General features: G+C 39.5%; 1 protein-coding gene across 1 annotated transcript; it reads left to right on the top strand.

Moving 5' to 3' along the window:
• Window positions 1–5,195: 5,195 nt before the first annotated feature.
• hmgn7 (high mobility group nucleosomal binding domain 7) lies at window positions 5,196–14,010 on the top strand. Its single transcript, XM_052021598.1, has 6 exons — window positions 5,196–5,406; window positions 6,618–6,641; window positions 6,743–6,772; window positions 6,856–6,906; window positions 9,347–9,490; window positions 13,312–14,010. Exons 1-6 carry the CDS (start codon window positions 5,392–5,394, stop codon window positions 13,357–13,359), a joined length of 312 nt encoding a protein of 103 aa, XP_051877558.1. The 5' UTR covers window positions 5,196–5,391; the 3' UTR covers window positions 13,360–14,010.
• The last annotated feature ends 338 nt before the right edge of the window (window positions 14,011–14,348 follow it).

Below are 14,348 nucleotides of genomic sequence, written 5' to 3'. Positions count from 1 at the left end.
AAGGTAACTCCATTATGGGTCAGGATCTTTCACTGAGGAACTACCCCAGGTGCAGTCCAGATTTTCCCCTTCTGGATCTCACAATTAGCCCATTCCCTAAATTCCAAGTCAGATCATCATGGATATTTTCTACCATTAAACAAACAACAACCCCTCAGCCCATTACTCCTCCAGCTACTCTTCTTACTCTACATATCAATCAAAAGTCAGCAGATTCATCTCCAGGTCTTTGTCTGAAGTTATCAGTTGTAATTCCAAATACTGGAACTCAACTGCAGTTCTTTCCCTCTTTGATCTTGAGATTGGAGCTAAAGAATCATGCTGAGCAGCCTCTGTCTTGCCAGTGTTTCTTGCATGGATATCTTCACCATTTCTTCTGTGATGGTTTTCCTCAGAATGCCAAATCCTATTTTTGACACTGTCGCGCATTGAAGCCTAGCCTTCAGCAATAAAATAGACTTGTAAACTAGAGCTTAACGGTCTAAACCAGCGACATTAATTTGTATGCAGTGCTTGTATCTCTGAATGCAGAGCTAAACAAATCAGCAATAGGGACAACTTTTGGCCATTTACATTCTCACTCTCATCTCTTTCTGCTCCAGTCTCCCTGATCTAAATTACTAGTAAGCTTCTATAAAGACAGAGAGTGTTGAAATTACTCAGAAGATTAGGCACTATCTTTGGAAAAGAAGTAGGATTAATGTTTCAGGTCATGGACCTTCTATCAGAACTGGGAAAAATTAGAAATAGAATGAATTAAAGTTGCAGTGAAAATAAGGAGGTGAGGAGAGAACGTAGATACGGAGTTTGGATTATAGAACATAGAACAGCACACTACAAGAAGAGGTCCTTTGGCTCACGATGTTATGCCGAACTAATTCAGCTAATAATGCTTAATCCCTTCTGCCTGCACATGGTCCATATCCCTCCATTCTCTGCTTTCATGTGCCTATCTAGGAGCCTCTTAAATGCCTCTATCATATTTGCCTTCACTACCACCCCTGGCAGCATATTCTAGGACTCACGACTTTTTGTGTAAAAGACTTGTCCCGCACATCTCCTTTGAACTTTCCTCCTCTCACCTTAAACCCATGCCCTCTAGTATTAAACATTTTGGCCCAGGGCAAGAGATACTGCTCTGTTTATGCCTCTTATAATTTTATCAACTTCTATCAGGTCTCCCCCTCGGCTTCCATCGCTCCAGAGAAAACAACCTCTCCTTAAAGCACATGCCCTCTAATTCAGGCAGCATCCTGGTGAACCTCTTCTGCACCCTCTCCACAGTCTCACATCCTTCCTATAATGGGATGGCCAGAACTGCATGCAATACTCCAAGTGCGGTCTGACTAAAGTTTTATATAGCTGCAGCATGACTTCCTTACTCTTATACTCAACATTCCTACCAAGCATGCCTCTTCAAAGCCTCCACATCCATCTCATAATGGGGCAACCAGAATTGAATGCAATACTCCAGATAAACAAAATCCTAACTATGAGGGAGTGGGGCTAGGAGTGATGATTGACACAAGCAGTGGTGGCACTGGCTGAAAGGGGGTGATAAAAGCTAGTGAATAACTAAAGCTATGTCTGGAGGAGATGGATGAAATCTAAACTGCCGAGAGAGAAAAAGTGCTGGGAATGTGAGAAATAAGACTGATTATCTGAAATGGTTGAATTCAATGTTGAGTCCAAAGTTCAACGTAAGCTTCAGGAACAGCACCTCACTTCTGAATTGGCACCTAGCAGCCTACAGGTTGGTGTCAAGCAAGAAACTAGACATTCCTAATAAGATTCCAGAGATAAGAACAAACATCCTGAGCAGTTAAAGAAAATCATTGGCTCAATTGGGAGCTGGGTTAAAGCACCTGAAAAACAAATTAATTATGAGTTATCTACTGTTGGGATATTCAAATTTTTAAAATAATAAACATGAACGGACTCTATTTTTAACAAAAGGTGCCAAAAAAAGAGGTTTAAGTGATGCAACGGGTTAGGACCATTTTGTTCTTATGTTATCTGAAGAACCTAAATTCTAATCTACCTCAGGACAGGTTGGATAAATCTGGGCAGGCTTAATTTGGTTCTCAGAGGACGTAAACCACAACAAAAACCACTGCCTCCAATTTACCAGAAATTAGCATATCGAAGGATGTGAGATGGACAGACAATGTTGATGCAAACTACCTTTTGATGGAGATGGAATAATGAAATACTCTACATCTTGCGACTGGTATACCAATGGAATTGTTGTACTGAGGCTGGATGCTGAGTATGCAAAGTTTATTTTTGTATGTACATTGACAGCGAATGTAACAATTACCTAATGAAAAATTCCTTGAACCTTTTCTGGATTGTCAAAAATTGAGCACTAATAAGCTCAAAGTGACATCTGATTGGTAGTTCAGTCAAATCAAGTTTATTATTATATGGACAAGTACATGTATGCACAGGTGCAATGAAAAAACTTACTTGCAGCAGCATCACAGGCACATAGCATTAGAGACACAACATTCAGAAGAAAAACATGAATTATACAAGAATTGTACATGAAAGAAGACAGTAAAATCGAAAAATAAACCAAGTTCATTGTAGTGCAAAGTGGTCATTGTGTTACTATAATGATTAGGGTTGTGTAGGTTGGTTCAAGAACCAAATAGTTGAAGGAAAATGTTTCCTTATATATTTGAGCAATTGTGCAGTCATCAGATAAAAGGTGGAGAACATCTATGTCCTAAGTCAGCATACACCCAGTCCTGGAGGATGTCAGACAAAGTTCACAGCTGGATGAATGTTGAGGAATAATTGGTTTATCTGATTTGGATTCTGGATTCTGAAAGCCTGGAACCAAGGAAAACTACTTTTATATAAAGTTGTTATGAAGCTGCAACGTCAATTTACTAAAATCTGTTTGAAGGTAAAAGCTGTGATAGAAATTTAAGATTCTTCAAATGAGATTACAGAATACTCTTGCTGTAGAAATAGTAAACACCAATTCAGACAAAAACGGACAACATAATAAGTTAAATAGCTGCATAACTACTTGGAGCTGCACTTCCCATGCACAATGAACTAAGTACAATATGGAAAAATGAACTACTCAAAATTACTTTTTTTAACATTAGGCAATATTTTACAACCATAATTATTTTCTGATGTTTTCAGAAATGAAATTTGGTTTAAATCTACAGCAACATTTTGCTGAGGTTTGAGCAGGATTAAATCACTTCAATGACCAATATTTTATCAAATTCTGAGATTGATACTGTTTTGAGGATTCACAATTCTATGTACACCTTGGTTTCTTGGTGATTGAATTTTGAATAGAAATCAGTGGTGATTTTGATGGTGGAATTCAATGATCGTTAAAATCATGAATCGTGCTCTTTGTGTTGTGTTCACACTCCCCTTTATGTAGGAAATAGTTCATTTGATCATCAGTGAAACTAAAATAAAACAAACGGTGCTAATGTATTTAGCTACTTGGGAGGGGATGAGTTCAGTTAACAAATGTTTTTGAGATACCGATATGGCTTAGGTTGCCTATCTCTATGTTCATGCTATAAATTATTGAGTAGTTGGAATGCGTGGAGCCCCCGGTGCCCATGTTAATAAAGTAGAAAAATCTCCTGTAAGGGTTTTCATTTCTCTTACACCAAGCTTCATAATAAATAATGACGCTCTGCTTTTAACGATGTGTCTACCAAAAATATTTTCATTATCTCCGATTTATCGGAGGTATATGTTTGCAAGAAAGTTGATATGATCTAGGCGCTGCAATATTAATAATCTTTCCTTGAAAATGATAGACTAATTTATCAAATCTTTGTTCAAGTGCATGTGCGGAAACTCTTCGGTGCAGTTAGACTATCAACTAATTAAAACATCGTCGGTAGATTATACTTTAACCAACTCGTTCGGTTGCAAAAGCAACACCGATAAGGTTCAGTGCAAATCGATTCCGCAGCACTGTCGATCAACGTCCGGGCGATCTCCTTACATTTCATTTCATACAAATCGTATTTGGGATTTTCTGATTTATTCGCTTTCATTCGTGTTACTTACTTTGGCGCACCAGAAAGCATCTAAATCTCGAGTTGCAAAGTTTGGGTATTTGTTTGTTGCACAACCAATCATCAATGACAAGATTTGTGAGAAAACGATTGCACAAAGATTCCCCCCCCCCCCACGAGCATTTTGATAACAAAGCGATGCAAACGCATTCCGCGCCATATATTCATAGATATGAATACATGTATTTATAATTATGTGTATGACATATATGAACCTTTGCATTTTAAAATATGAAAATCTAAAGAAAGAATAGTTGGAAGGTCCAATACGTTTGAACCTGGCACAGTGGTGAAACAAATATGGAGCTTTTAAGGCACCAACTAAATCTCAACCATATGGGATGTAATGCGTTTAGTACTCATTGCCAATGTATTGGAGGAGTACGCAGAGATGTGGGCTCCACGACATTGAGCACAATGGTAAAGTAGAAACGTGTGAGCTTGCATAATGCCCACACAAGTTGAGCCTCCTTGCAATTCACGGTTCAAACTGCCTCAACTGCAAAATTAATACAGCCTCTTGACATGGAACAATGCGCATTTTTAGCATTTTATTTCAATGCAAACGGAAAATAGATGGAAACAATAACATGAGAAGATCGCTTGTTTCCAGTCTAACGCGACATTGCCGCGATTTTGCTGCACCATAGCTTTTAGTTTGTGGGTATAAACAACATTTATTTTAAAGACTGGATCTCAAAATTGTCATGACGGTCAGGGTCATCTATATTTTGGGCCATCACGTGACCCAGTCCTGACCAACCACGGGCAGGCTTTAATGAAATCTGGTTTAAGCCGGTTTGAACAGATTAACGTTTTTGTTTTGAATTTTAAATAAAAATGTTTTTGGTTATGTCTGGTTGCATTGTGCCGGAAAGCAGCGTGTTGTCAGGCGTTGGTGCAGCGGGAGGAGGCCCCGCTCGGGCGGCGGCCTGAAGCGACCGGTGCAGCGCCCGGACGACATTGCCTTGTTTTCACCAAGTTGGCGAGCCGGAGCAAAGGCGCCTAAGGGCCCGCCCCCCTGCGCCTTCCATTGGTCCGAGACAGGCGGGGGGCGTTGCCCGCCCGCCGATCTGCCGTTGAAGCGGGCGCCGCCGATTGGCGGAGAGGGGTGTCAGTCAGCGCGGCGCGTGGCAGCAGGGTTGGTTGCGCGCTGCTGCTCGCTGTGAGTGGCCATTGGCGGTACGAGTGTGCGAAGGGGGGGGAAGAAAAAACCGGCGCCTTTTATATTAACCGTTCGCTCAAAAAAAACCCCGCTCCTCGCAGCTCCGGGCCCCACTATTGTTTTTGTAAATTGATTGTGTCGGTTAACCGAGTCGCCATGCCCAAGAGAAAGGTAGGTAGCGGAGCGCCTGGGCGCCGCGATCAAGTTGTGCTCATGGCAGGGGCGAGTTGGCGAGTCGCTGACAGGCGAACCGCCGCGCATCTTCCGGCCTCGGGCCCAAAGCGAGCGGCCAGCTTCCCTGACAGTGGGGGCCGGGCGGGGACGGGGGCGGGGGCGACGGGCCGGGGTGACGGAAGGTACGGGACGGCGGTGAGGCGGCCGCGCACTCCTTTGTTCTCGGGGCCCAGGCTGCGGCGCAGTGTCGCCTCCGGCCGTTAGTCGGCGTGCGGGAGGGAGGGGAGGGGCGAGGGCAGGGGCTCCCGCTCGACGCGCGGCCCCTCGCGCCTCCCACCAGCCTCCGGCGTTTGCGCGCGCTTTTGGTGGGGCGTCATTCACAGCCCACCCCGTGAGGGAGGGGGGGTGGTTGTGCCCCTTGCTGACTGACCCAGGGTGGGGGGAGGCGGGGGTTGAGGGCTCGGCCTGTCTTCAAACGGTCCCCTTCGTCCGTCGACGCCGTGCGAAAAAAACGGCGGGAATCTTGAAACGGCGCGTTGACGTCACGCGGCAGGCCTCACGCCGTGTGACGTCAGCGGCGGGAGGTACCGGGGTCTGAGTCCCCTCGGGTTGTGATGGGGGGATTAGTGGTGGCGGCGCTTCCGCTGCGATGGGAGTGGACAGTTGTGGGCAGATTGCCATGCGTGCATTCCTCATAGGGTGAGCAGTGCCCAACCATACGGAGTTCCCCTTTGCATTCGTCTTGTCTGGAAGGATAGCATATGCTTTTAACGTGCTCTGCTACTGACCAGACCCATCTTGTATGTGGCATGTGTTGGGACAGTACGTGGGTGGGAATGGGGTAATAAACAGGTTGGTTGCTATTAAATTTGGGGGGGGGGGGGGGTGGAATGTTCTGATTAAAGTTAACCTTGATTAGTCTACTTACTAGCGAACTTGACTTTGTCCTGTTTTATTATGGCTGAAAGTTGGTGTATTGCTACAGTGAGAGATCAAACAAAGCAAGGCTGTCTGGTTTCGGTAAAAATTGGGGAAATACCCCCAAACCTAATCAAAATTAAATAATCCGTCGAATTAACAGGCCAAGGATGAGGTTACTCTGATTGTTTGACAATTGTCTTCAAAAGAACGTTTTAGAGAGATTTTAGCTTTTTGTTATTGAACTAACAAGTGTAATCAATAGAAGTTTATTCTTCTGTTTTTTGCAGAGCGATGGAGATTTGAATGATGAGGTTGGTGCATTTTTAATTTGTCCTTTATGGCATACCTTGTAAGCATTTGGACCCTTTAGCATACGCTGTTGTGAAATAATTGTACCTTTTATCTTTTAAAGCCAAAAAGGAGGTCAGCAAGATTGTCAGCGGTATGTAACCTTTTGTTTAAAGTACAATATTCAATTTTTTTTGATGTAATTGAGCAGTTTAGATATATCTATTTTTATTGCAGAAACCTGCAGTTCCCAAACCGGAGCCAAAACAAAAGAGGGCACCAGCTAAAGTAAGTGTATTTTAATTAATTGTTACAATGCATCATAATGCAGATTTATTCTTTCCCAAATAAGCTTTTAAAGAATTTGTTTAGTAATATTTAGAATAATAAAGCACAAAGTAGGCTATACTTGGACTGCCTCTAGATGAGCTAATTTCCTTTCTTTCTGGTAGCACTGCAAAATTTTAAGTATACACCTTTAGTCTCTTTAAAAGTTGACAGTCACAGCTACTTAGGTTTTTTTTGCCAGTAAGACATTATGGCACAAATGTGTGGGTTGACAGTTAATCTAGAACTTGGTCTCACCTCACAGAAGTGCAGGTCAGATTGTGGTTGATATGACTAGTAGTGCAAGAGTAAATGGAGTAAGAATGTCTGATCCTATTCAGCTGATCAATGTACTTGAAGATAAGGATAAAGTTTTTTTTGTAAGTGACAATTTGGTTTTGTGGAATCCGGTTCTGTTCACCCTCAAAAGGAAGGGGAGTGTGATGGGTGAAACTATGGTAATTTTAGGAGATTAACTGAGGTGACAGCAAGGTTTGTAAACAGTATTAGAAGTCCTATGTGGTGTGTTGCTTAACTGTTGAAAAGGTGAGGGACAGATTGAATTGTTTTGAAAGGGTAAAAAGAAAAAAAAATCTAATTATTGTTGTCTATACTGGGGCTAACCAAAATAGAAATGAGGAATAATAGTCATCCAGTAGTTTCGAGCACAAAGATGTAAATATTATACTTACTGAAGCCCTAAGTATCCTAAGATGCACTTGTCCCGAAGCATGCATATAAGCTATCATTCTAGTATGTCTTTCTGGGTTCCAATGTGGTGGGAGGTTATTTCATAGAATTTATTTTACATTGTGATTTGTCTGGAGTTTACCAAAAATGGGTGAAATAGAGAGACTGCTTTTGTGAGCAGCACTTCTACGTAAGTTAATTGAAATTTGAAACACTCATGAACTTGGCAACTGATGCTATTTCAGTTACTGAACAGGAACAACTGTACTAGCCTCTGTATCTACACATCTACAAGCTAGGTATTCTCCAGTAATAACCTTCCCTTTTTCTACTACCTGAAAAGTACACGTCAGTAGTACAGTGGAATATTTTCTGCTTGCTTGGGTGGGTGCAGTTCCAGCTGTAATCGGGGAAACTAAGAATAAAACATTTCGGTGGCTAATAGGGAGGTGTCCAATGGTTAAAGCCCTCGGATTTTTTAACTTGATTGTTAATGTTGATCCCATCATGTGACAAAAAAACATAAATCTAGGCTATTATGTCTATCAATACTTTTACCCCATAAGTTTTCTTGTATCTTATTTCATATGTCCCAAGCCGTTCTTCTCTTTCCTTTCTCCATTGAGAATTGGTCTAGCTTCCTTTGGTGGTTAAACATTGAAATGTGTTTGAATAAAATTGAGTTTTGTTCTGTGAAAGTAGTTTAGACTGTTAATGAATGCAAGTATGTTTTTTGGGAGTATTTTGTAATTTTCTAAATTCCAATCAATTTCATCTTATTTTGTGCCCATTCTTTGTGTATACTAAAAAGGCAAGTGTTTAGACTTCGGGAGATGGCAAGAGTTGATTATCTTCATGTCATAAAAATACATTTTTTGTGAATTGTGCAGTATTGTAATGAATAGCATCAAAAGCACATGTGAATGAGAAACAAGTTACTAAAAGTAGAGGGAAAAAGGAAACGTTCATTCCTACAAATGACAGAACTAGTGTACGTTCATTGGACTTATGAACAAGCTCCCATAAAATCATATTTTTAAATTCATATGTAGAGCGTGTCTGTAAGTCAGGTGTTTGTAACCTGTATTGGATCAGAATCAGGTTTATTATCACTGACTTAAATGTCATGAAATTTGTTTTGTGGCAGCAGTACAGTGCAAAGACATAAATTACTATAAATTACAAAATAAATAGTGCAAAAAAGAAATGAATTATGAGGTAGCGTTCATGGACCATTCAGAAATCTGACGGCAGAAGGGAAGAAGCTGTTCCTTTGGTCATGGTCAATTAAATGTTTTCATCATCAGGAACCCTCTTCCCCCAAAATTTAAAAATTCAAATTATTTTTCTTGTTTAATTTGGAAGACTTGTGTCCAAAGCAGCTTTGAAAACTCTGTTAAACTTGAGTAAAATTTGTGCAAGTAGGTATTATCCTACTATCATCCTATCTATATCCAGTAGGTATTATTCTATCTATATCCAGGACCAGGACTTGTATAAGCCCTAGAGCTGGTATGTACTTGGGTTCCAGATTTTTTCTAAATAGTTACAAACAAAAAGGTTGTAGATAATTATTAAAATGCAAGTTTAATACATGGCAGTTATCACACCTCTCGTTGATGTAAGTATTTGTAAGTTGAATTCAAAAATTACATGGTTCTCTTCAGTAACCAAACTACCTGCTATAAACATATGTGTCATATTCTAATAGAAAGAGAAGGCTGCTAATGACAAGAAGGATGAAAAGAAAGCACCAGCAAAAGGAAAAAAAGGAACTAAAGGCAAAGAAGAGACTAACCAAGAAGATGCAAAAGAAGAAACTCCCTCTGAGAATGGAGAAGCCAAAAATGATGAGGTGAGAAATAAAAAGCTGAAATCCATTCACCAAGGTTATGTCCATTTTATTATCTAATTAAATGTTAAAGACAAGTTTATTTTCATATGCACACTACGTGTATGCACAGGTGCAATGGAAAACTTGCAGCAGCATCATAGGCACACAGCATCATGCCACCACCAGCTTTTCATCCCTGCCCATCTTGATGTCATCAGCAACTTGGATATGTGGCTTTACACAACATCTGAGCTTATGAATATGCAAATAAGTTTCTATATGAATCTTTGTAGGTGCTGCTCAGTTACATCCAGTCATAGTCACACAGCAGAGAAACCGACCCCTTTACCCAACTGGTCCAGGGTCGACCAGTTTGCCCATCTAAGCTGGTCCCATTTGCTTGTGTTTGGCCCATATCCCTCTGAATCTTTTGTATCCTTGTACCTGTCCAAGTGCCTTTTAAATGTTATTAATGTACATGTCTCAACCACTTCCTCTGGCAGCTCTTTCCTTGTACTGACCACCCACTGGGTGTCAATTATAGTATCTGCCTATTATCCCTACAAAAAAATGCTGGAGATGCTCAATGTCAAGCAATATCTAAGCATCTGCAGAGAGAGTTTCATGTTGATGACCTTTCACCAGAAAGACATTGAGCATCTGAAGTTTACTTAATTCACACTGTCGCTGCTACTCAGTAAATTTCTTGTGAATAATTTGCCTTCTATTCCACAAGTTTTAGCTTTAATATTTTAAGTAACTATAATCCCATGCCTTTGAAGTCCATGGGCAGATACTTCCATTTGACCACTATTGTATACTGTAGTCAGCACACCCCAAAAAAATCAACCACATTTGTCATGATGACTACTATCATAATTTTCTGACAGGCTAATAAATCAATAATTCCTTGGTTTATCTCATTGCTTCAAAGTATAGAATGACTGTGTAGCTTCCTAATCTAATGAAAGAAGCACTGAAATGGGGCAAGTTTAGAAGACATATGCAAAGTAATTCCTCCCTTTTAATGTTCTGATATGCTAAACATCTAAAATAGTGATTGTCACTGTTCTGTGCTCTTTGTTTTGCTATAATAGGGAGTCCCTGTTTCAGAATGTTTTCTTGGGATTTCAGGCATGCTAACATCTATTATAATACTGACATGCAGCAATTATTTGTGTCCTCACCATTTTGTTATAACTTGTAACACTACTTTTAATTTTCAAAAGGCCCACATTTCTGCCAGATATTTGATATTTTCAAATAAGTTTTACAATTTTTTTTGGGGGGTAAATTTTGATATCCTCCTTGTCCCTTGTCTTTTTGTGTAGGTCATCCTGTATCTTTCCCTAGTAATCAGGGTGTTGGTTGACTTTTTCCTTTCTGGTACAGTAACTTAACTCCATAATGTTCCACGATGATTTTGGCAAAAGAATTTATGCCCCTTCTGGATATCAGTTGGTTTTGCATCTTAACTGATTTTTTTTTTTGCTTTATTGCAGACAGTCTACCTGTGAAATCAGCCTTGCCTACTTTTAACATCTTCGCAATGGTTCCATGTTTCTCCCTTTCATAATTCACTTTTTGGATCGTTTTAACACTCCATTAGGCTGGTAGTTGTACAAGGCCCATCAATATCTTAATATCTTAAATGGTCTTTTCCTTTTTTTTTCCTTAGACATTGTTGCAGAAAACTATTTTGAACACACTTGATGTTCATTATCTTATACAGCTCTACAGTATTCATCTCCATTATCATTTTTAGGTCTGTGTTACACACTTAGATATCTGATTTTTAAAGAAACAAAATACTTCTGACATCTATCCTGGTTTTACTACCTTGAATCTGTTTTCTTTGACTCTGGTATCACTGATTTTAATTTAAAGGATTCTAGTATTTTCTATGATGTTGTCATCTCGTGTTCAATTTCAAGTAGTCATTGGGCGACAGGGTTTTAATAAACTCGGATCTGGGATGTGCACTGCATTATTGAAAGTGTGTTCTCTGACTTGTACTTGAGCACTGTCTCCCTGGTTCATTGCTGTGTACTGCTACATAGTGATAAGATGTTTTATAGTCACAGCTAGACAGCTCCACCTTGAGCTACTTCAGTGTGCTGGGACAACTACTTAATTTCCTGGCATTGATGCCACAACAAATCCTTATTAAATATAGGATACCTGTCCTGTGCATCCTGTTCAACCAGTAAAATACAATAGCCACCTAGAGCTACTAGAACACCTTCTAAAGCTCACAACAGGAAAACATTAAACAGCTGTTAATCAATATGTCAAAATCGTGATTTGTAGCCCATGCTGAGAAATGGGAAGTGTAATATTTATCAGCTCAAAGCAGAATAGGCTATTTGGCCCCTCAAATCTGCTCTGTCATTTAGTAAGTTCATTGGCTTATCTGATCTTGAACTGTTATTTTCCTGCTCCTTTTCGTACCTTCTGACTCTTGTTTAAATATCTGTTGTTCTCCACATTGGATATATTGTGCCTGCCTCTGTGGCTCTTTAAAGATTCAAAACTGAAGAAATTCCTCATTTCTCAAATGACTGACCCCTTATTCTGGAAATACGCTCAATAGTTCTAGATACCCTCCCATTAGAGGAAACATCCATCCCTCAATATCTTGTTTCATCAAGTTCATCTCTCTGTTTCACCAAGTATAGGTACAACCTGCTCCATCTTTCTTCATATCTCAGTCCCTTAATTCCAAGGTTCAACCTTGTGAACCTTCTCTGCTCTACTTCCAATGTAAGCATATCATTTTCAGAGATCAAAACTATGTGGCACTTAAGTAGTAGTCTCACCGTGTCCTCTAAAGTTGTATTGAAAATTCTTTGCTTCATAGCCCTTGTAATAGGGCCAACATTCCATCAGCCTTCTTAATTACTGCATGGTAAGTTTTTGTATTTCATGCATTAGAAGCCCAAGTTCCCTTTGTTCTGTAACATTTAAATTGGCTTTTTTCATTTTTAGAGTGGATAGTCTCATTTTCCTATTCTCTATCTGCCAATTCCATCTTGCCCATTCACTAGCCTATCTGTCCCTTTGCAGGCTTTTTGTATCTTCAATTTGTTAACCCACCTATCAGCAGCAAATTTGGTGATGGTGTACTTGGTTCCTTCATCCACATCATTAATTGAGGCCCCAGTACCCTAGTAATTATTACTAATCTCAAAACTACTCATTTATGCCAATTGTCTGTTACATAGTTACTCTCCTATCCCATGCTAAGATGTTACTCCCCATCCCAGTCTACACAACACAAAAATGCTGGACAAACTCATTAAGTGGAGGTCAGCATAGATGCGTGCCTTCTCTTGTTCTTTCCACTGAGCACCCCTTCCCTCTTAAATCCCATCCCACCCCCCCCCCCCCCCCCCCAAAGCTTTCTTTTTGTGAGAATACCAACTATGTTCAGTAACATTTTCTTTCTTCAGTATATTAACTGAAAATTGGTTGTATGAAATTTATTTATCTCCCCAAGCATTGAGTAGTAAACTTGGCCTGGTTGCTCTCTCTGGTACATAAGGCACAAAATGAAACTATTAGCTTAGTTCCTTGCAACACACAAAATGCTGGAGGAACTCAGCAGGTCAGGCAGCATCATATGACCTTCAGTAGTCTGATGTTTGCTTGACATTTATATCTTTGGAGAATTTTGAATTTTCAGCATGGCTATTTAAAACAATGATTTTTGCACATCAGCCTCCAGGGGCTAATGAGCTCAACTATAAAGGGGATATTTGACATTTTTTTCACTTGTCAATTGGTTACAAGTAAATACAACATTTGTGCAACTTGCATTAAGTATTTGTTTTACATTTTAGGCACAGTCAACTGAAAGCTGTGAAGAAAAAGAAGCCAAGTCAGAGTAACTGCATCTGCCCGTCATCTCCATCAATGGCATCCATACCTCCATACTGTATTGTTAACAGAGAGGAATATTTTTATCAACTATTTTATAAATACAAGGTTTTTTTAGCATGAATTTAATTATGGAAACACCCACATCTCAAGATTATTTGGGGGTTTGAAACCCTAAAGAATCATTGTTTTAAATTTGTGATTGTTGTAGTTAGTGTGATTATGTGGGACAAGTAAATGGTGGTAGTTATTGACTTCTGTCAATGTTTGTCTTGTGTCATACTCAAAAAAAAAGAAAGTCTGATATTTTAATTCACCAGGTATTTGTGGTGTTAGGCTATTACAAGTGGGTAAGAGTAAGGAGAAAGTTGTTTGTGTCAAAACATTCCAGTGGTTTTGTGGGTTAGTTTTGTAACCAGGTAAAATATTTTGGTGAAAAAAAAATAAAAAACGTGGGGCCTGGAAATCTAATGTGAAAAATATTTTAATTTTAAATTTGTCATTTTTGTAAAGAAAAACCTTTGCAATCATGTAAAACTAGTTTCTAATGGAAAATAACATCTTTTAAAAGGGCAGATGGCTGTATGTACCCACTTCCTGTCAGAATTTTTGCTGGATAATTTACCTTAATAAAAAAAACACCCCAGTGTTTCTCTATATAATGTTTTGCTGCTATTTAATTATACTTTAAAGATCTGTACAGTACAGTAGCACAATCCATCACTTATACTTGAATATATTTCCTCTGCACTATTTGCAGCAGTATTGTGAACTATTTTTAAAAAGGCACTTAGCTTTGCTGCAAACTACCTATGTAATCTGCTGTTGTCTAATGCTGTCTATTGAGAAAATATTTTGACGTGGAAAGCTGTTTTTAGTATTCAATGGTGGCATTTGAGGTATTCATATGAAAGTATTGCACTATATAATAGACTCCATCTTCCATGGATGTAAGCTAAATAATTTTACTAAATCATTTTAATTACTCATGGATGTGGAC

The sequence above is a fragment of the Pristis pectinata genome, chromosome 8 (assembly GCF_009764475.1).
Source record: "Pristis pectinata isolate sPriPec2 chromosome 8, sPriPec2.1.pri, whole genome shotgun sequence".
Lineage (NCBI taxonomy): Eukaryota > Metazoa > Chordata > Chondrichthyes > Rhinopristiformes > Pristidae > Pristis > Pristis pectinata.
The sequence above is the reverse complement of the archived record's forward strand: the minus strand, read 5'-3'. Positions and strand labels throughout refer to the sequence as shown.

What these genes read in the sequence shown, in the direction of transcription:
- hmgn7 (XM_052021598.1), top strand. An exon ending in AAAAGAGGGCACCAGCTAAA is followed by an intron (nt 6,907 to 9,346) that starts GTAAGTGTATTT and finishes ATATTCTAATAG; the next exon opens with AAAGAGAAGGCTGCTAATGA. An exon ending in GAGAAGCCAAAAATGATGAG is followed by an intron (nt 9,491 to 13,311) that starts GTGAGAAATAAA and finishes TTTACATTTTAG; the next exon opens with GCACAGTCAACTGAAAGCTG.